Source organism: Pseudochaenichthys georgianus, unplaced genomic scaffold (assembly GCF_902827115.2).
Source record: "Pseudochaenichthys georgianus unplaced genomic scaffold, fPseGeo1.2 scaffold_404_arrow_ctg1, whole genome shotgun sequence".
In the NCBI taxonomy this organism is placed as follows: domain Eukaryota; kingdom Metazoa; phylum Chordata; class Actinopteri; order Perciformes; family Channichthyidae; genus Pseudochaenichthys; species Pseudochaenichthys georgianus.
In genome coordinates, this window is record NW_027262969.1 from 97,208 (window position 1) to 119,912 (window position 22,705).

The window sequence follows — 22,705 nt, forward strand, 5'->3', positions numbered from 1 at the left end:
AGAAAGAACTACAAGTCCCACTTTAGGAAAGGACAGTTGAAGTAGACGTCCAAAAGAAAGAACTACAAGTCCCATGTTAAGAAAGGACAGTTGAAGTAGACGTCCAAAAGAAAGAACTACAAGTCCCACTTTAGGAAAGGACAGTTGAAGTAGATGTCCAAAAGAAAGAACTACAAGTCCCACGTTAAGAAAGTACAGTTCAAGTAGACGTCCAAAATAAATAACTACAAGTCCCACGTTAAGAAAGGACAGTTGAAGTAGACGTCCAAAAGAAAGAACTACAAGTCCCACGTTAAGAAATGTGACAGTTTCGTCAAGTAGACGTTCCAAAGAAAGAACTACAAGTCCCACGTTAGAAAGGACAGTTCAAGTAGACGTCCAAAAGAAAGACACTACAAGTACCACGTTAAGAAAGGACAGTTCAAGTTAGACGTCCCTAAAAGAAAGAACCTACAAGTCCAATGTTAAGAAAGGACAGTTGAAGTTTAGACGTTCCAAAAGAAAGAACTACAAGTCCCACTTTAAGAAGTTACAGTTCAAGTAGACGTCCAAAAGAAGAACTACAAGTCCCACGTAAGAAAGACATGTCAAGGTAGAACGGGTCCAACAAAAAAGAACTACATGAGTACCACCGTTAAGAAGGACAGTTTCAATGTAGACGCTCCAAACGAAAGCAAACTACAAGTCCCACTGTTAAGAAAGGACAGTTGAAGTAGACGTCCAAAAGAAGACTACAAGTCCCACGTTAAGGCAAGTACAGTTGCAAGTAGACGTCCAAAAGAAAGAACTACAAGTCCCACGTTAAGAAAGGACAGTTGAAGTAGACGTCCAAAAGAAAGAACTACAAGTCCCACGTTAAGAAAGGACAGTTCAAGTAGACGTCCAAAAGAAAGAACTACAAGTACCACGTTAAGAAAGGACAGTTCAAGTAGACGTCCAAAAGAAAGAACTACAAGTCCCACGTTAAGAAAGGACAGTTGAAGTAGACGTCCAAAAGAAAGAACTACAAGTCCCACGTTAAGAAAGTACAGTTCAAGTAGACGTCCAAAAGAAAGAACTACAAGTCCCACGTTAAGAAAGTACAGTTCAAGTAGACATCCAAAAGAAAGAACTACAAGTCCCACGTTAAGAAAGGACAGTTGAAGTAGACGTCCAAAAGAAAGAACTACAAGTCCCACGTTAAGAAAGGACAGTTGAAGTAGACGTCCAAAAGAAAGAACTACAAGTCCCACGTTAAGAAAGGACAGTTGAAGTAGACGTCCAAAAGAAAGAACTACAAGTCCCACGTTAAGAAAGGACAGTTGAAGTAGACGTCCAAAAGAAAGAACTACAAGTCCCACGTTAAGAAAGGACAGTTGAAGTAGACGTCCAAAAGAAAGAACTACATGTCCCACGTTAAGAAAGGACAGTTTATGTAGACGTCCAAAAGAAAGAACTACATGTCCCACGTTAGGAAAGGACAGTTGAAGTAGACGTCCAAAAGAAAGAACTACATGTCCCACGTTAGGAAAGGACAGTTGTTCTCCCTGAAGTTTTCAGCGTTGTTCCCGTTAATTGTATGGTTTCTTTGGGATTTCTTGTAATATTGGGCTTTATAAATACAGTTTGATTTGAGCCGTCTTGCTATTAGCTGAAAACACAGACCTGCATCCCTGAGGGTCCGACCATATCGAAGGCAGAGACCATGCCGGAGACAAAGTGCACGATTTTCCGGAAGCTCTCTTCTCCGATGCTCCACGATCCGTCGATGAGGAACACCACATCTGCTTTGGCCCCTTTGCAAACTGAGGCGAGAACAAAACAAGTCGATGAGGATCTTCAAACACACACACACACACACACACACACACACACACACACACACACACACACACACACACACACACACACACACACACACACACTGGCAGAGAGAATGGCATCCCCACATGGCATCATTATTGTTTGCGAGCTGCAGAGCGTTAAACATAATCCGCTGAAAGCATGCAACGCAACATGTGATCGAGGAACACGACGGGGATGGGGGCCATGTTTAGTAATTAGGGGCTTCTCTGATAAAGATATAAAAACCCTGGGGATCAAAACAAGCCACATTTGGCCACCAGAAGGTAAAGTCGTTAATGGATTCCTCTCAGACGAATTGGGCAAAAGGCTGAGATTAATCTGTGCCTCATGTGGCGCTGCACAGTACTCTCCTTTATCTCCTTCCTCGGGGACGGACATGTGTCTACACACGTTTTACACATAAGCAAGACTCAAACAGGTTCTCTGGACGGGTCTATCCTCCGTTTAGCAGTGTGTGTTCTCCCTGTAAACACGTGGCAGGGATTCATTCACCGCTGGCATGCATCTGGTCCAGAACGAGACAGCGTGCAAACCGTCGACTCGGCCAAAACGCTGCAACGAGGAGTTTCTAATCGAATGCAGAGACTAGACCTGTCCAGTTCTGAAGAGGATTCAGAGTTTCCTCAAGGACTCGTTGGCATTTTACTTTGACTTAGTTGCACTCCCCTAGTTCTACTTGACTACCTTTCAGAGGCAAATCATGCTTTTAATCCACTATTTAACACTCATAGTGACTAGGTACTGTGTGCATATACAAACACATGCTATTCTGATATGGTATATTGCAGTACTTCTCATCTACACAGTATTTAAAGTATCTACAGTTGCTCCACTTCGACAAACGACCGCACTAAAAGGCCCTTACATGTATTCAAACGGGCTCATTTAACCATGAATGTTGTTTACTATTCAAAGAAAGTGTAATGATATCTGATAAAAGGATTATTACTAAGACCCTTACCTTGCCTTGCTAGTGGGAAGGGGTTGGGGAAGTATTTAATCTCCTAAGTATTTAAATCTGATGACGAAAATTGTTGTTTTTTTAACAAAAACTTGACCTAAGAAGTAAGGGTTTCCTTCGATTACATCAGGACTAAATGCACAGACTTCTAGTCAACTTGGACAAAGGAATTAGACCAGATCAAATGATATTTCTCACCTGCCCATGCGGGGGGGATGGTGGGAGGAGGGGAAGGTGTTGGTGGGAGCGTTGGAGCTGGAGTGGGCTTCACCACTGCAGGAAAAAACAACATGTACACCAACATACGTGAGATAAATACAACAGTAAACAGTGTGTGGGGTGAAGTCATTGTTTGGAGGTGAGGGGGGGGTAACTTCATATCACACACACACCCCCACACACACACCCGTCAAATGTCATGTCCATGACGTATTAACTGCGATCAGGTTTGTCTTTTAAAAGTTTAGCGTGGTTTTAGTGTCTGTTTTTCTATCAGAGATGTAGAGGCTGCAGGTTAATGTTCAATTAAGCCTCTTATTGCAGAAATATATCATCTCATTTTTTATATAATAAGAAAGAATAACAGCAAAAGTACAATGAAGTAAAAATAATCTGCAATATGTGTTTACATTTTATATTAAAACATATCAATCTTACCCATTTCTGATTGTTACAATGCATTGAAACACGTCTTGTTGGTTTGATTTAAGAAGTATAACGTAGTGGAAAATGGAAATACTCAAGTACAAGTACCTCAAAATTGTACTTAAAGTAACTAGAATACCTTAGTTACTTTCCACCACTGCTTATCCTACAATTTGTATTTTTGTATTTTATTATTGCATTGTTGGAGGAGCTCAGGTCAGAAGAATTTCATTGCCATTTCTACTCTGTCGCTGCTGAGCATCTGACAATAAAACCTTTGAATCTTTGCATCTTGAATCTTTGGCAGGCTGATGGTTAACTAAAGCCTTTCTTTTAAGGTTCTTTGAGAAATGTCTGTAGATTAGATACAAAAAAAAAACCTGAATCTTAGGAGTAAAACTTCAGTTTCACACTCACATGTCCTCTCCTTGGCGCTGACCCCAGGACCCTCCAGATTTGGCGTCTGCACGAAGACGGTGGCCGTGTAGAGAGCGTCGGGAGAGAGACCGTCGAAACAGTACTGAGGAAGACCGGCCGGGATGGTGATCTCATGCTGACCCTTACTGGAGGCTGCAGAGGGAAGGAGACATATTTATTATCAGAGAAATCAGAATTAAAACACATTGAATTAATGCTTCGCCTGCTCTAAGGGCTTCCAATACCGCTGTGTTGGGTTGGTACTACTGGTTGCTTTTACTTTGCACTATTTCTAACCTTTAATATGAAATAGTCTTAACACTTTTTCAGGTTAGAAACGTACCATTTAGATAACTAATACAAATGTATCCAAATAACACTTCTTAGGGAATTAAAACTGGGAGAAGCTGCTGGCTAAAAGAAAAAAGCACTAATCCGCACTGCATGTTTAACCTTAGGGTAGTCGTTTGAATCATGAGAGCCACCAATTTGGAAAAAACTACAAGCCAACTAGCTTAAAATGGCTAGCTAGCTTGTTCGCTAGGTAGTTGTATATATGTGCCAGATTTGCTCCAGATTGTGACTCTTACAACCTCAGACCCAGAGCCTGGATACGGGTCCAGGTTCCTGCTGTGCGGACTGAGGCTGGGAAAAGTAGTCTTTTTTCTTATGATCCTTGGTCTTGGAATGACCTTCAATCACGCCTCAAACTGACGGCAGTTTTCCCAATAGCATGTTTTAAATTGAAGTTGTGTGAAGTCCTTACCACCAGCTGCTCTTGCAGTAATAAGTAGTGCACCTTTCTTACTGTCCTAATGTGCACAATGTAGTGACTGTCTTTTGTTTAATAGTTGTGTTCTCTGTATTTTTTATGTTTGTGTTATGTGTAACATTGCTGCCTTCTTGGCCAGGTCAGCATTGAAAATGAGATTGTATCTCAATGCTTTTTATCTGGTTAAATAAAAAATAAAAAGTTAACGTAAACTATAGTTTGTCGAGTAGATAGTGGTTGTTTGCTAGCTTGCTTTTTAGAAATAAAGCTTACTTTTGCTAGTTAGCTTGTTATATACATAGCGGACATTTGCTAGTTAGCAAGATAGCTAACGTTCGCTAGCTAAATAGCAGACTGACAGGTTAACTATCGTAAGCTTTAGTTTGTTAAGTAGATCTGGTTGTTTGCTAGCTTACTTTTAAGAAATATAGCATCGTTTTGACAGTTTGCTTACATTTGCTAGTTAGCTTGTTAGATAGATAGCTAACGTTTGCTAGTTAGCAAGATAGCTAACGTTTGCTAGCAAAATAGTACACTGACAGTTTCACTGAATTCAGTCCCCAGGTTAGCTTTTATAAATGTATAGATGTTTGCTTATTTTAGGGGATAGGCTATACAGATAGTTCGCCTCCTACTAGATTACTGCTACTTTCAAACTGTTGATTTGGTATTGAATTCAAAGACACACGTGTTTTAAGACCTAAACTAGATACATTGGATCATGTATTAAATCATTTTCATGGGACTTATTCATCAGCTTGAATAAACTCAAAAGGAAAATATACTCAGTGGGGAAAGAGAAAAGGACAATTTGAGGCAGACAAGAAGCAGACTTCTCTCAGATTGCTGAAAGGTCTCAGCTCCAGACTGGTGAACCGCACCCAGCAGGTTTTAAACTGTTTTTCAGCTCTGAATCACCGTTGAAGATGGGTGGTGAAAAGGAAGACGTTTATCCATGATATGTGTCTCCAGGGCTGTCATTAATGATAATTACCAATGACTCAAGGATTACTTCCCCAGGTGCTAACATTTCAGCGTCTTAAAGCCTCTTAAAGCCAACATCTGGATCTAAATGTTGGCAGCTTCAGGCTGTTTCTCAGCTTTTCTTTATTTCAGCAGAGCTTTTCGGCTCCTTGAGTCCGATTGATGTAGTGATGATTAATTCTTAGTTTGTTTCAGCAATTTGGCATCTTTGGAGCTACCTATAAGAGCCCAGACAACTTTCGATATTATAAGTTAGATTTGAGTTTCACTTTCACTCAAAATCCTTCTCTACTGTTTACTCTTTGTTTTGTATTATTTATTTATGATTGTTGGGAAACGCTTGGTATCCACTGTGATAAATGACATCTAATTAGATATCATTTATTTTAATTCTGATTATAAAATAGGTTTTCGCTGCCTCATCTTTTATTGCGTTTATTTTTTATATATATATCTTCCAACTTCACTGGCTCCCTGTTCAGCACCGGATTGACTACACAAACCTTCTGCTTACAGACAAAGCCCTCAACAACCTCACCCCCACCTATCTCTCAAACCTCCTCCAGGAATACACCCCCTCCCCGCTCCCTGCGCTCATCCTCAGCCGGACTCCTGACTGTCCCCACCTCCCGCCTTAGCACCATGGGAGCCAGGGCTTTGAGCTGCACCGCGCCCAGGCTCTGGAACTCTCTGCCTCCACACATCAAACAGTCTGACTCCATCACGACATTCAAATCCCACCTGTTTAAACTGGCCTCCTCACTCTAAAACACGTTCAACCTGCTATCACAGATCCCCCTCTCACTCCGTCACCCCGTCACTCCACTCTCTTGTCTTGCCTGTTTTATGCTTTGATGCCGCTGTATTGCCTTGTCGGTTCGATTAACTTGTGTTCCGTTTTTGTTTTAGCTGTTTTAACTTTTACATGCACTGTAAGGCGACCTTGGGTGTCCTGAAAGGCGCCTCGAAATAAAAACGTATTATTATTATATGTCTTATTTAATGTGAAACACTTTTCCAATTTTCCAATATTTTGAAAAATGCTCCATAATAGAATTAAAGTTACATAAAAAGACATTTCAGTCGTGCTTTATCTCATTTGTTTGCATTATTTATTTATCAGTTGCATCAGAGTTGCCGTGTCTTCTGTTTGGTTGCTAACGGAAGTAAATACAAGATTAGAAAATGCTGCTTAAATTCTACTCAGTGAAGAAGGAACACAACAAATGGCCTTTTCCGTGAGCTGTTTACATCTCTGCAGGGCGGGGAGTGACATATTGATAATTAGGTTTCCTATTTACACAGCAAGCACAAACAAACAAAGTGTGTTTACAGTGTTTTTCGACCTTAAATGTCCTCACGCTGTGTTACATGACAGCGGCTCTGGTGATGCGACTCTTGGAGAATGAGCTCTGTAATATCAACACGTTATGATGGTGGACACCTAGTATAAATTGTTCTGAGAAAAGCATTCCTCCCGGTCACATCGACTCCAAAACAGTGGCCTTCGTTTATCAAGATAGACAAAATATAATCCGGAGGTATTTCAGCTGGGAATTAGATCTTGCTTAAAGAACTGGCAGCCACATGCTCTCCTTCCAACCGCTGTTTCCATGGCTTTAAATACGCAGGAAATATCTGCTTTCTCCACGTCTCACCGCCGTCTGTTTGCTTTTCCACTTGAGGACACACACTGTGGGATGTGTTGACGAGAGGGAGGACTTCTGATCTTCTGCTAGCGGTTATCGTCTGTCTCACGCTATAGCAGACACTTATTTGCTCTGGCAGCCCGTCAGGCCCTAACGTCTAATAACTACCATAAAGATGTTTAAATACAGATGCTGCCTCGCTGGTTTTTCCTACCGCCAACCGTGTGAGAATATGAAGCAGATGGGATCGCCGTAATTGAAAAGGATGTAATCTTTAGAAAGAGACACAATTAAAGCTCTTCAAACGTCCGACCATCGCCAACAACCTGCATCCTGTTTCGAGTAATAATCACAACGAGGCTGAAGATAAACAACACAACGTCTAGAGATCTGCATCCTTGGCACAGATGTGATCTCATCTGGAGGTTTGACTCGAAACATCTGCCTGGACTCGTAATGCAAGCTTTAAAGCATGCATCGAGTCAAACAAGTCACCTCGGGCGTCCGTGGCTGCGAGGGAGTGTGGTCGTCTTTCAACCCGAAGGTTGTGGGTTCCATCCCAGCACATGCAGCCAACATGTCGATGTGTCCTTGGGCGAGATACTGAACCCTGAGTGCCTCCCGATGGCCAACGGTGTGTGGATGTTAGGTCCTAGAGTAAGTGGTACTGCTCTGTATGAATGTGTGAGTGAAATGTAGTAGGTAAAGCGCTTTGAGGGGTCTTAAAGACTGGATAAAGCGCTTTATAAGTACAGTCCATTTACCTCGGATCGGGAGGTAAACCTACACACATGAGTCTGATGTATCTGCAGCAGGTAGAGGTGAAGGCAATCCCAGCTATGTGGTTTTATTGTTAATATATATAAATATATTTTGGTAATCACCCTCCAAATCTGAGGCCATGGTTCTCAGCAGGAAACCGATGAACTGTCCACTCCAAGTAGGGAATGAGTCCTTACCCCAAGTGAAGGAGTTCAAGTATCTCGGGGTCTTGTTCTCGAGTGAGGGAACAATGGAGCGTGAGATGGGCCGGAGAATCGGAGCAGCGGGAGCGGTATTGCAGTCGCTTTACCGCACCGTTGTGACGAAAAGGGAGCTGAGCCGGAAGGCAAAGCTCTCTGTCTACCGGGCCATTTTCGTTCCTACCCTCACCTATGGTCATGAAGGATGGGTCATGACCGAAAGAACGAGATCGCGGATATAAGCGGCCGAGATGGGTTTCCTCCGCCGGGTGTCTGGTGTCTCCCTTAGAGATAAGGTGAGAAGTTCGGTCATCAGGGAGGGACTCGGAGTTGAGCCGCTCCTCCTTCGCGTCGAAAGAAGCCAGTTGAGGTGGTTCGGGCACCTAGTTAGGATGCCACCTGGGCGCCTCCCTAGGGAGGTGTTCCAGGCACGTCCAGCTGGGAAGAGACCAAGGGGTAGACCTAGGACCAGGTGGAGGGATTATATCTCTTCGCTGGCCTGGGAGCGCCTTGGGATCCCCCAGTCAGAGCTGGTTGATGTCGCCAGGGAAAAGAAAGTTTGGGGCTCTCTGCTGGAACTGCTACCCCTAAAATGCCAAAAAACATGTGCTGCTTCCAGTGTCTTCAAATAGAAGGTCTGCAAATGTACTATCTGGAAAAGCAGCACAGTCACATTTGAGCCTTTTATTAGCAAACTGCTGAATAGCTGGACGTTGTAGTAGTTCACTTTCCTAAAGGCAATGCTCTGTATTGTACAATAACATAATATATAGTATATGAAATGTTTGTGTGTGAAGGGTGAGATTGGGGACGACAGATGGAAATGAGCCAATAGCTAAATCCAGAATGACTGTCTCTTTTCGAGATGAATATATGGTCCTTGTTTACGAAAGACATAATAATATGACAGCATTTAGCAAGAAGGAAGATATGGTGTGAGATGTCATGTCAAAGATAACAACAATGATGAATATATGTGACATCAAAGGGGGCTACACTTCTCTACCATAAGACATGAACACTGACCGGCTGTTCGTTGATATCTTATGCTCTTTTTCCAATTCTGTTTTGAATCTGTGAGACTCGGCTTAAAACATGGAGTGTTGCTGAACAGATCCAGAGCTATAACCTAAAACTTCAAACTTCAGAAAGGGGAACTCCAAATGGGGCTTACGGTCTGCAGGGTAGAGTTTGATGTGGTACGAAGTTAACGAGCACATGTGTTCATTAGCACATCACACACATCTCAAGTAGAAACAAAAGCCAATGTACAAAGATGGGTCTTCAGTTGTTTCCTGAAAGCTTCAACCGGCCCTGGTCTGAACACCTAAGGGACCTACTGGCGATGTAGGCATGGACAAGGTCACATCATGTTGCAGCAGCATCAAAAGACAAGGCATTGTACATTAGAGAAATCAAAAGACTAGAAATAAACAATCATGAATGTAATAAAATATATATTAGAAGAGAAATATAATCAAAACAACAAGAGGGAACTCCAACTGTGTCTTCAGTGTGTGTGCAGTGATATTGGAGGGACTTACGGTCTGAAGGGTGCAGTTTGATGCGGTACGAAGTGGCCGCTCTGTGAGGAGCCCACTTGATGCAGAACTTGTCGTGGTCCGCGTCGAACGTCTCAATGTTCGTCACGTTCAGGTACACTGCAGAGCACAGGGAGTCACACTTAATATATCGGAGTATCTATAAGCCACTATTGAGCAGCATATCTGTACGTACGGTCCTGGGCATCAATTCTGTGCGATTTGACCATCTCACACACACTCACACACTCCGATCCAGACACTTTTTACGCTGCTATGGATTTTCCTCAGTTTTGGAAGTGACTGTTATTTTGTTTGATTGTTGTGCTTTTATTTATGTCTTAATGTGTGCATATGTTCAAATATGTCAGTTGATTGTGTATATGTAGGTATATACATATTTGTATACATATTTTTATATATAATAAATACATGTATCCTGATATTGAAGCTCAAGCCGTTGACATTTAAGTATTCAGAAAAATAGTCAGAATTTTGGGAAAAAAGTCAGAATTTTTAGATTTTGAGTAAAAAGTCAGGATTTTGAGAGAAAGTAAACATTTGAGGAAAAAGTTGTTATTGAACCTACGTGTTGTTCCCTGTCCTAGCAGAGGGTCGCTCATGCCTCCGAAGTACTGAGCGACAACCTTCAGGTCGTAGGGGGTGCCGGACTGCAGGTTGTGCAGAGTGTACGACGTCACGTCACCCACGAATAAATCCATGGGCGTCGATGTGCCTGGAAAACAGACAAAAAGAGATTAAAACATGCAGGATTTATTCATGAAGTATTACCAAACCAAACTCTTCTCATAGTCAAAACAACTACACCTTTAGCTTAGCGGTGGTGACGTGAAGTCATGTGACCGTGCTGTAGTTCCTTTATAGCCCAACATTAGCCGCCTTTAGCTTAGCGGTGGTGACGTGAAGTCATGTGACCGTGCTGTAAGTTCCTTTATAGCCCAACATTAGCCGCCTTTAGCTTAGCGGTGGTGACGTGAAGTCATGTGACCGTGCTGTAGTTCCTTTATAGCCCAACATTAGCCTCCTTTAGCTTAGCGGTGGTGACGTGAAGTCATGTGACCGTGCTGTAGTTCCTTTATAGCCCAACATTAGCCTCCTTTAGCTTAGCGGTGGTGACGTGAAGTCATGTGACCGTGCTGTAGTTCCTTTATAGCCCAACATTAGCCACCTTTAGCTTAGCGGTGGTGACGTGAAGTCATGTGACCGTGCTGTAGTTCCTTTATAGCCCAACATTAGCCTCCTTTAGCTTAGCGGTGGTGACCTAAAGTCATGTGACCGTGCTGCAGTTCCTTTATACCAGATGATCCATCTTTTACAAATACCACAGCAGCTTGAAAACCTTCTTTAATCTGAGATCCAACTAAAAATAAGATGCTTTCAAAAAGTCTTAAACAGATGCATTGTCTAAAAACAAGACCCTACATTATATCTCCCTGCGTTGTTACTTCTTAAGTTATAATGTCTTATATCAAGTGTTAAGACATATTCTGATATTAGGCAAATATACTTGGCTACATTTTGTGTGGATGTGTTGTTTGTGATTTATTTCCTCACCTGCAGGATTGTAGGTGATTCTGTATCCCTGAACTGGAGCTTCAACTGGGTCCCAGGCCACTCTGAACCTGGTGTACCACTCATGAGAGACCCTGAGATTCCTTGGGCTCAACATCCCCACTGAGAGAGAGACAAGTAAACATGTAAACAACAGAATATGTCATTTGTCACATTTTCTTATCTCATAATTTCCTCTTCTGTGTTTACAAGAAGTGTAAACAAAAAAAAAAAAAAAAAGAAGTGTGAAAAACAAGTTAAAACATTAGGTTTGTTGCCAGGATATTAAAAAAATAAGTAAATTCAACAACAGTCAGAATGACGAAACTCCTGTGTCTGTTTTAGTTGAGGCTGGGGAACCCTGTTAGACTTTAGTTCATGTTAAAGCTAATGTTTTTTTTAACATATTTATTACCAGAATAGCTATTTTCTTTACTTTAGGATTTAAAAAAAAAAAAACACATTTTAGGCAACTTCAATTGATTAGTATATGCCACCTCGCATAGGTTTAAACTTCAGCATTACATTTCTGTGCATTAAAAGATAACCTCACGACCTAATGGAGCGTTTCTCTGTGTACCTGCATACACAGAAAGTAACGAATCATTTGAAATGCCTGAAATAATAAAATCTGAAACGACTAAAAACAGGTTAAAACAATGTAAGGTTTGTCAGCAGAATTGTCATAAAAAAGAGGATTCTGTGTAATAAATGTGTAGCAGACTCACATGTTCGTCCGTTTCCATTCAGAGACCCCCCAGGACCCTCTCCGTAAATGGCCTGAACCGTGATGTTGTACGGGGTGTCAGCGAGGAGGTTCTGCAGCTGGGCGTTGTTTCTGTTTCCAGGGACCGTCGTCTATGAGAAAAAAACAGAACATTTAAGCGATAAATCCTTCAAAGAAGACTAATTAACAAGGTTGTTTCAGGAAAGACTGATCATGTCTGCCTTTATTTCTCTTCTTTGCAGACAATAGAGAGCTGCAGGAATTAGTCCTAAAACCCAGAAAAACTAGTCAGCATTTCAGCACTTCCTGTCCTGTGTGTTTTTTGTTAGATGCCTGAAATAAGGTATTTAAAAACAATGGTTGCTAAAAAGTGTCTAAATGAGCCAACATTAGCCGCCTTTAGCTTAGCGGTGGTGACGTGAAGTCATGTGACCGTGCTGTAGTTCCTTTATAGCCCAACATTAGCCGCCTTTAGCTTAGCGGTAGTGATGTGAAGTCATGTGACCATGCTGTAGTTCCTTTATAGCCCAACATTAGCCTCCTTTAGCTTAGCGGTGGTGACGTGAAGTCATGTGACCGTGCTGTAGTTCCTTTATAGCCCAACATTAGCCACCTTTAGCTTAGCGGTGGTGACGTGAAGTCATGTGACCGTGCTGTAGTTCCTTTATAGCCCAACATTAGCCTCCTTTAGCTTAGCGGTAGTGACGTGAAGTCATGTGACCGTGCTGTAGTTCCTTTATAGCCCAACATTAGCCACCTTTAGCTTAGCGGTGGTGACGTGAAGTCATGTGACCGTGCTGTAGTTCCTTTACAGACCAACATTAGCCACCTTTAGCTTAGCGGTGGTGACGTGAAGTCATGTGACCGTGCTGTAGTTCCTTTATAGCCCAACATTAGCCACCTTTAGCTTAGCAGTGGTGACGTGAAGTCATGTGACCGTGCTGTAGTTCCTTAATAGCCCAACATTAGCCTCCTTTAGCTTAGCGGTAGTGACGTGAAGTCATGTGACCGTGCTGTAGTTCCTTTATAGCCCAACATTAGCCACCTTTAGCTTAGCGGTGGTGACGTGAAGTCATGTGACCGTGCTGTAGTTCCTTTATAGCCCAACATTAGCCGCCTTTAGCTTAGCGGTGGTGACGTGAAGTCATGTGACCGTGCTGTAGTTCCTTTACAGACCAACATTAGCCACCTTTAGCTTAGCGGTGGTGACATGAAGTCATGTGACCGTGCTGTAGTTCCTTAATAGCCCAACATTAGCCTCCTTTAGCTTAGCGGTGGTGACGTGAAGTCATGTGACCGTGCTGTAGTGCCTTTATAGCCCAACATTAGCTTTTTAGAGCTTACTTACCAAGATAAATCTAACTGTGATTCATATATGCCTCAAAACACAGCTTTCATCAATAACTGAAAGAAACGGTCTGAACCTGGTTTTGATAAAGAGTCTAGGAAGTTGCTAGTGTGATGAAATTGTGACTTTGCTCACAGTTTCACTTTCGAAGTTTTAAAATCTGGTTTCCATCTCTTTAACAGAGTCATCTCTATCAAACAGGAATAAATCATGTTGTGTCCTGAAGCAGAAAATTGCAGTAGAGTTGGCTCGAAGAAGCTGTGAACAAACATAGCTGCTCTATTAGCCGCAGATGCTAAATCGTAATAGCTTTTTTAAATGTCTAAAGGCTCTTCGGTCAGTTTCAGTTTGAGCAATGCTTTCATCGCTGCAGTTTTCTGACTCATGGAGAAACAGGTGCTATGCTAACAAGAGGAGTAGGGGGGGGGGGGGGGGCAGCTGGACCTCCATTGCCCTCTAACTCGTTATTAAGAACTATTAATTTCAGTATTATGGCCCGATGGTGGTGTTTGATAACAGAGCCTGTAATTAGTCTCACTAATCGCTGATGGATAACCCAGAAGAGCCAACGTTATCGTGAGAGGTGACTTCATCGAATAGTTTGCACGAAGTGTCATCGTAAAGAGTGTATTAAGAGTTTATCCAAAGCATTTATCCAGAATAAAAATGATCTGAAATTATTGTTCTCATTAGTGCTGAAACGAAGGGGATCTAATGGATGAAATTAAACTTTCATCCTGATGCATTCTTGCTTTGTGTCCGAGCATAAGTTTGACTGCTGAGTCATTTCTCACATACAAAATTAAACGACCCGTTCCACCTGGAGTAAATCCACCAGCTACCCTGCAGTCTACAAAGTACTTCAGACTAGCTGCACCTTCACCAGCTTTGAGAACACTTTCATGATCAATCATTATAAAACATATATATTATTCTGAAATGGACCAATCTGCACAACGACTACTTTCACTGTCTTTCACTATATTTAGATGAGAATACTTTCTACTTTCACTTGAGGAACATTTTGAATGAGGACTTTCACTGTGACAGAGTATTCCTACACTCTGGTACTTCTACTTTTACTCAAGTACAAGATCTGAGTACTTCTACTTCTACTCAAGTACAAGATCTGAGTACTTCTACTTTGACTCAAGTACAAGATCTGAGTACTTCTACTTTGACTCAAGTACAAGATCTGAGTACTTCTACTTTGACTCAAGTACAAGGTGTGAGTACTTATACTTTGACTCAAGTACAATATCTGAGTACTTCTACTTTTACTCAAGTACAATATCTGAGTACTTCTACTTCTACTCAAGTACAATATATGAGTACTTCTACTTTTACTCAAGTACAATATCTGAGTACTTCTACTTTTACTGAAGTACAATATCTGAGTACTTCTACTTTTACTCAAGTACAAGATCTGAGTGTTTCTAATGTTACTCAAGTACAAGATCTGAGTACTTCTACTTGGACTCAAGTACAATATCTGTGTACTTCTACTTGTACTCAAGTACAATATCTGAGTACTTCTACTTGTACTCAAGTACAATAAGTACTTCTCCAACCTCTGCCTTGCTGTAGTCCATTTATAGCCCAACATTAGCCACCTTTAGCTTAGCGGTGGTCACGTGAAGTCATGTGACAATTTTGGTTACACAGACAATTGCTATTTGAGATTTTCTGAAGTGTACTCACAAACTCGGTGATGGGGTCTCCGGTCAGCGGGGCGTAGAAGATCTTGTACTGCCTGACGGAACCCTCGGCGTGATCCCATCCGATGGTCAGGGTGCTGGTGGTGGCGTCATAAACTCGCATGTTCCTGGGACCGCCTCGAGGCACTGCAGCAGCAATAATAATAATGCACTTTATTTGTATAGCACCTTCCATGCACAAAGCAGCCCAAAGTGCTGCAGGTTTTTAAATAAATGGATCAGGACAGAAGTGAGAGAATCTTTTTTCCTGAAACGTTCAGAGTCTCTTTACACAAAGGACACCAACCCAGTCTCACGGCATTTCGTTTTATAGTCACGAAATGTATTTAATCTATTGATTCGTGTTCACCAACCTGATTTTTTTCGTATCACACGATTTTAAAAGCAATGACTTTCGGTGGTATGTTTCGTGCACCACGTCTTTTTTTCCGGTCGGGTCTTGGAAGACCAGGAGCTGTGTGGTTCATATAAACATTTTCTTACTCAATATCTTACCCTAAGCCTAACCCTATCCCTTTTATTTTAAATTGTATAATGTCGGAGTTTTTTTGCCGCCCACGAGAAAATAAATGGGGCTCAGAGCCTCAGAATACTGACATCTGTACCAATAGAAATACATTGCTTCTAAAATCGTTCTGTGTCTGAATACTGAAATCGGTATTTTTTTAAATCTCTTTTTCCTTCTAATTTGTTATTATTTACATTGCTTTTAAAATCGTTCTGTGTGACACGGAAAAAATGTGAAAATCGTGTTTCAATAGATTAATTTTGTGACTATAACACGCAATGCCGTGAGACTGTATTGAGGGGACACATGTTGATGTATAAAAGACATGAAGAAGTGGATTTTGCATAATAGGTGACCTTTAAAGGATACATGCATATGACTCAGTGTGGATGTTAACAATAATCAGCATGAGTCAGATTGTACTCACGTGTGTTGCCGTTGCCTCTGACTGGAGATCCCTCTCCGTCAGCGTACATAGCGGAGACGTTGACAGCGTAAGGAGTGTCTGCGACCAGGTTATCCAGGAAGGCGTTGGTCAGACCTCCAGGAACCATGACCTTAGAGGAGAAGAAACCCAAGGGTCAACGAAATATCTCGACATAGGGCTAAGATGGAGCTCCCTGGTTGGTTTAGCCTCAGACGATGGAGGTTTTATGGGTAATGGGGTTTTAAGTCAACTTGAATGATCCATTGAGAAGGTATTCAGAACTTTGATTAGAACAATCTTTCTAAAATGTTCAAATCAAGCTCTAATGTTTAAATAAAGTACACAACATTTGGACAATAAGAATTTTAACTTCTGACTTTTGTTGTCTACACTTTCCTTATGTATTCATTGCTTTCGGTACTAAATGTTTCTCCAGTGTTTATTGCTCAGAAATCTGGACGACATACAGTAGAGAGAAATAAGGATTTTCACTTGTGAATGTTTTAGATGTGATAGTTACCTCCACTACAGGTTATTTTTTTGATATTATACTGTCTGTCTTTGAGCAATAAAGCTCCCACAACTTCTGTAAAACATTCCCAAGTCATGGATAGACTGTGTTTTACTTCCCAGAAAACTCAATCTGATTTGTTTTCAGTTCAATTTGTTGGTTTGTTCTTTTGTGAGATGCATTTTTGCAGTGTTTTGGGAAAACGACAGGCCCAATATTCATTAAATTTGGTGGAACGGTTTTGCATTGGACAAGACACAACCCAATATATTTGGAGAAGATATAAATCAAAGTTTTTACTTCAGTCGAAACTGCTGTTGGAGAGGTCTCTCAGAGAACTCTTCTGGCTGTAGATCCCAAACATTATAGAAAGGTTGCTATCCTTGTATTCTGTCACAACAGCGCCTGACATGCATTACACAGAGATCTGGCAGTGATAGTGTACATAATGACCTCACTGCTCTTCCCACAAACATGCATCCCGCTGCCAGAGTACTCCTGAAACACTAACAAAGGCCCGGGAGGATAAACGCCAAACAAATCGTTCATTCAGTGAGTGGACTGACGGATAAACAGATTCTGCGAGGAAGCGGCTGGAGCGCGGGTTCAGACACGAGTTCTCTGACAACAAGGACCGTCTCTTGTCACTGGGATTATCACGGCATTCATCCCCCGTTAGTGGGCCTTGAAAACGCGAGGTTACATCATGGGAAATATATCTGGTGGTTGAACTCGAGGCCACCCTCATTTGGAGCTTTTGTTTTGGTTATCGCAAATATCTCAAAGGGTCTTTGGAGCGATGATGATGTTCTCGTGATGATGCTCAGTGATGATGCTCAGTGATGATGTGGTTGAGATACCACAACTGGAAGCTCATAAACGGCTGCTGGCCGCGGTTCAAATCCCTCCACGCATAAGTCCATTGGCTTCTGAACAAGATGCATTGTGTTTGATTGGACGTGCAGTCATACAGTAATTTCCTGAAGGCAGAGCTGCTGAGATGTAGCTCCCTGACTGAGGTAATGGAGCCCAAGAATCCCAGTTTTTACGAGTAATAATGAGTTTTTAAAAGGGGTCAGGTTTACTGTGTTAACAAGTGGACTCGAATGATCCACTGAGACGATACTTGAGTACACATTGTCTAAAAAGCTCCAAGTTGGGCTGTGATGTTGGCCAATTCAAAATAACTGATGGATAGCTTCTCGAATACGTTGTCCACCCTCTACTCCCTCTAATGTGTCTCCAGTGACCCAAACACAAACCAGCTCAATAAAGAAATGGCTTGTGTTGTAACACTTGATCTAAACCCCAGTCCATATCTTTGGGATTAGCTGAAACTCCTAAAACTGCCAGGCCTTAACACCTCACGTCGCAGCTAGACCTCACTGAGGTTGTTGTGTCTGATGGGAACACATCCCTGCAGCCAACATCTGGAACAAAGCCTGAGACCAGGAGAGTTGAGACTTGATGCCCATGTTGTTGGAATTACATGGTCTACTATCACATGTGGTGCAATCTAAGAGCTTCCACATGGTGTTGGCTATCTTGTTCTGAACCGTGCATAATTTGTTGGGCTATTTCTACTCCAGTGGAACTCATGCAATGCAACCAAGCATGGATTTTCTCTTTTAAAGTAGCCCTATCTCCTCATACTATCTATTGATTATGAATTCCTCTGTTTGAACACAGCATATTTGACCTCTGTTGTGTGAAATGAGGCTCAATTAGACTGAATTATCATCGGAAATCTTTCCTGAGCTCATATCCGTGTCTCCGCCAAACCAACCAGACCAAACCAGCATCAAAGTGAATTAAAATAAAACACAACAGAAGTGAAAATAGATAGAGGAAGCGGTGAGGACAGGGGAACAATAAACAACTCTGTGTGCTGACCATGCGGATCATATACTGTAATATTAGCTTCACAGCGTCGTCAAACAGATGCTAATCATCACAAAGCCACATTACATTACAGCCTTATGGCTCCAACATCGCCAGCCAAAGAAGCTTCATCTGATGGGCTCAGACTCTTCCTGATGCAATAAAACCCTCTTTTGACTCCAGATATGTGCACTGTTGCATGAAATCAGTGCTGATGGGGGGAAAAGCTGGATTTCCATATTTCCCAGCATCACTGTAATAACTGCTGCTCTAACATCTGTGCAACATCAACTTAATGAGACATAACAATAGAAATATAGCCAAAATGTACAACCTTAGCATAGACAGAACCATTTCTCACTGTTTGATCAGATGTGGAGAACAGATGGATTCAACTTTGTTTAAACTTTTCCGACAACTGAATCCATGCAACCCGAGTTCAGGGACACTGTTTCATGGAAACTAGCTGAACACAAAGTATCCAGAGGTGGGAAAATTCAAGAGCTACAAGTCTGAAGTCAAGTCCCAAATCAAGAGCCACAATAGGAACCAAGTCATGACAAGCGAACCTCAAGTCAAGAACCAGGTCAAGAGCCGCGTTCACACTGCGGTACTTTTCCCACAAAGGTTCATGCGAACTTAGTTCATGATCGCGTTCACACCAAAAAGAGCCGGTACTAAAATTAGTTCATGCAAACCTTTTTACCCCCTCGAAAGTCCCTGCTAGAGAGCAGGGACTTTCGAGCGGCTCTTTTGTGAGAAAAGAGCTATATTTCTGATTGGCTGGGCGGATTGCAAACCACGCCCCGTAAAACTCCCACAAAGTTTTGTGAAGCCGCCATTTTATTATCCTTGCATTAGCATTATTAGCATTAGCATTAGCCCAGCGCAGAAACGCAGAGAGACTAACTTATGGCAACACAAAATAAAACATGGGAGCGGTGGAGATGAGGAGGTGTTGGCGTTCTGGCGATTTACTCGGAAGGCTTCAGTCGAAGCTGCTGGGACTCCCAGCAGCTTCGACTGAAGCCTTCCCCAACTCCGGGGACTTCCGGCCGGGGACTCCGGGTGGCAGTATACGCCGTGAAGTGGTTTGCGGCCTGCCAGTAAACCCAAAGCAGAAGAAGAAGAAGTGACGTCAGCGGCTTCATTTGCCTAATCCTCCCCCAGGGACTTTTTCTGGTGTGAACGCGATCTGTACTCAGTTCATGAGAACTAAAGAGTTCGCATGAACCTTTGTGGGAAAAGTACCGCAGTGTGAACGCGGCTAAGGACTACAAGTATAACGTCACGTCGTACGATTATTAAGATAAGATCAACAAGCCCTAAGACAAAGACCCAGTTAAGACTATATAGTCTGAAGAAGAGAGTAAAGTCAAGGCAAGTCGAGAATTAAATCCAGCCAACCAGTCAAGACTGCAGAGTTTGAGGTCAAAGCAAACAGGTCTCAATAAATCAAGACTATGGAGTCTTGGGTCAAGAACAGAGCCTTGGCTTACAAGTCAAGACTCTCAATTAAATGCAAAGTCACGACTAACACGTCTCGAATCAACACGACAGATTCTCAGTGCAAGAAGGTGAACAGGTCCCAAGTCCGAAGACTAGAGAGTCTTGAGTGAAGAAGAAAGTCTAAGCCAACAAGTCCAAAGTCAAGACTACAGACTCTCAAGTCAACAAAAAAATTCAAGGCTAACAAGTCCACACTACACAAGAACAATGTCATGGTGAACAGGTCCCACGTCCGAAGACTAGAGAGTCTTGAGTGAAGAAGAAAGTCAAGAAGAACCAACGAGCCTGAGACAAAGTCAGATCCCAGGTTACAAGTCAACTTTTTAAAAGTATTAGGCCTTTTTAGGACTAAATTAAGCAAATCAGGTTTTATTTATAGCACATTTATAAGCGATGTTTGGTCGAGCCAAAGTGCTGTAAATAAAATAAAAATAGCCAACAGTAGAGACACTTTACAGCAAATACAACATCACAGATTGTTCAGAATAGCAGTATGAGAAAAAACGACACCCTCTGTCCTTAGACCCTCTATCCTTAGACTCTCTGTCCTCAGACCCTCTGTCCTCAGACCCTCTGTCCTTAGACCCTCTGTCCTCAGACCCTCTGTCCTCAGACCCTCTGTCCTTAGACCCTCTGTCCTCAGACCCTCTGTCCTTAGACCCTCTGTTCTTAGACCATCTGTCCTCAGACCCTCTGTCCTTAGACCCTCTGTCCTTATACCCTCTGTCCTTAGACCCTCTGTCCTTAGACCCTCTGTCCTTAGACCCTCTGTCCTTAGACCCTCTGTCCTTAGACCCTCACATCGTACAAGGAAACACTTCCGGAGAAAACCCACAGTTTAAAGGGAAAAATTAACAATGTATTGAAAGAACAAAAGGGAAATTAATCATTAGATGGTCTGTAATAACCATCAGTCATCACTTTATCCGTCCTGAAATCTCCTTTATCTCAGAACAAGCTTGTGGGATGAGATCATCCCACTTCATTATAATCCCCATTCAAATGATCTTATCTCAACCATGTCCTGTATCCACACACAACCAGCGAGGGTCGACCCGTTAAGAGTTTGCAATTATCTTATCTCACTCGCAGATTTTTAAATAAAAGCGTGTCAGTTATTGGTCTTTATTTATAGCTGTAATCCTTTGAGAGCAGAGACAGCCATCTCAGGGGGAAGCGCCTCTTCCTCCCCGTCAGGCGGATTCTCGGACTACCATGACAGTCTGTGTTTTTGCAGCCTGCAGAGAGAGAGACTCCGGGGCTCTTTTATTTAACACTTTAAGGGTTTGAAAGACAACAGCTGTTCACAGATATGACAGATATGACAGTTTTCACAGTAACATTCATGATTTGACGTTGACCGGGCCATGTGGGCAGCTGTATCTGTCTTACTGTAGTACTGACCCTCATATGTCTCAATCTTAAGTTGTGCCTTGTTCTTCTTAGTCATCGGGTGTTTGTTATAAGCACTAGACCTTTTGTCTTGTTACTGCATGTGGGTCCTGCCGTACCCCAACATCCTGACACTTTATTAAATATAACAAAAGACAAACTTTGCCCATGAATCATGTATCATGTATCAGTTTCTCTTAAGAATGTCCTCCACTAATGACAGTCTGTGTTTTGTACAGAGAGAGAGAGAGAGAGAGAGAGAGAGAGAGAGAGAGAGAGAGAGAGAGAGACTCACCGACTGGCGGGCTCTGGATCCGGTCAGGGAGCTGTACACCACCTTGTACTGCTGCACCTGGCCTGAAGCCGCCTCCCAGCGCACGTTCAGGCTGTTTGCGGTGGGGTCGTACACCTGGATGTTCCTGGGTGGCGTACGTGGAACTGCAAAGGGGTCACAAAGGTTATGAGAAAGTGAAATGAGGAAGGAGGACTCTCTTCACTTAGCAACCAAACATACAAACAAAGGGTTTGTTCCAAGTAAGATCCACTTTAGGAGCTGGAAAACGACAGCTACGGTTGATGGATTTACAAACAAGTTCCTGAAAAGGTCCCGGTTGGAACGTTCAGAGCTAAACAGAAATGTGGGGAATGGAAAGAGGATTAGTCGGTTTATGTTTTGCATTTTTAAGAAGCTGCAATTTGAAATCTCAGCTGATAAAAACAAAACAGCCTCTGTATGATGCATTTTAGAAATGTTTGGCTTCTCCAAAGTCTGTGAGAGACCTTTACAATCGCTCGTCTTATTGAGAGCTAATGTACCCACAGGTTCTTGACTTTGTATCTTCGTGGTTGATTGCACAGTAATGTAAACGTAAAAACCAAATTCCTCAAAGGTCAGAACCTCGGTGAACCTTATTAAAGAAATAAATCTGATTCCGTCTTCTAAAACCTTCCAAAACCTCTGGCGTCCATCAAGAAAAAAAGGCATTTAATGAAGGAATAAATGGTCTAAATGGATGCAATGCACCGCCGTCAGACTGGACGCGCTGCTGAGGGCAGCAGAAGGCTTTTTATAGCGTGTGTCTATGTGGAGGACGTGTAGAGAGAAGTAGCACAGTTCTGGGTTTATGCAAAAGCCCGTAGCTTGCCTGTTAAACCGCACCAGATGTGCATATCCCCCTGGCATTTGGAGCTTTACCTAATAAAACAGAACTGGATGCAGTAGGTAGATTTCAACAGAGCCTCCGCCTCCTCAATAAAGACTTTCCCCCTAATGTTGGATCACCACATCGTCATTTAATACCTTTAAATACAGAGGACAGAGTCTGTCTAAATGTTT

The 22,705-nt window shown here is 42.3% G+C and overlaps 1 protein-coding gene across 5 annotated transcripts in view; it reads right to left on the minus strand.

The window, feature by feature from the left end:
• col12a1b (collagen, type XII, alpha 1b) overlaps positions 1–22,705 on the minus strand; it is a 171,418-nt gene that overhangs the window by 45,709 nt on the left and 103,004 nt on the right. For all 5 annotated transcript variants that reach the window (XM_034078265.2, XM_071202387.1, XM_034078264.2 and 2 more), the window contains 10 exons: positions 21,665–21,807; positions 16,077–16,206; positions 15,125–15,267; positions 12,077–12,206; positions 11,352–11,471; positions 10,366–10,512; positions 9,780–9,896; positions 3,869–4,021; positions 3,005–3,079; positions 1,645–1,784 (listed from right to left, as the gene is read on the minus strand). In XM_034078265.2, the coding sequence (XP_033934156.1) occupies positions 1,645–1,784; positions 3,005–3,079; positions 3,869–4,021; positions 9,780–9,896; positions 10,366–10,512; positions 11,352–11,471; positions 12,077–12,206; positions 15,125–15,267; positions 16,077–16,206; positions 21,665–21,807 (1,298 nt within the window). The remainder of the gene's footprint in view (positions 1–1,644; positions 1,785–3,004; positions 3,080–3,868; positions 4,022–9,779; positions 9,897–10,365; positions 10,513–11,351; positions 11,472–12,076; positions 12,207–15,124; positions 15,268–16,076; positions 16,207–21,664; positions 21,808–22,705) is intronic.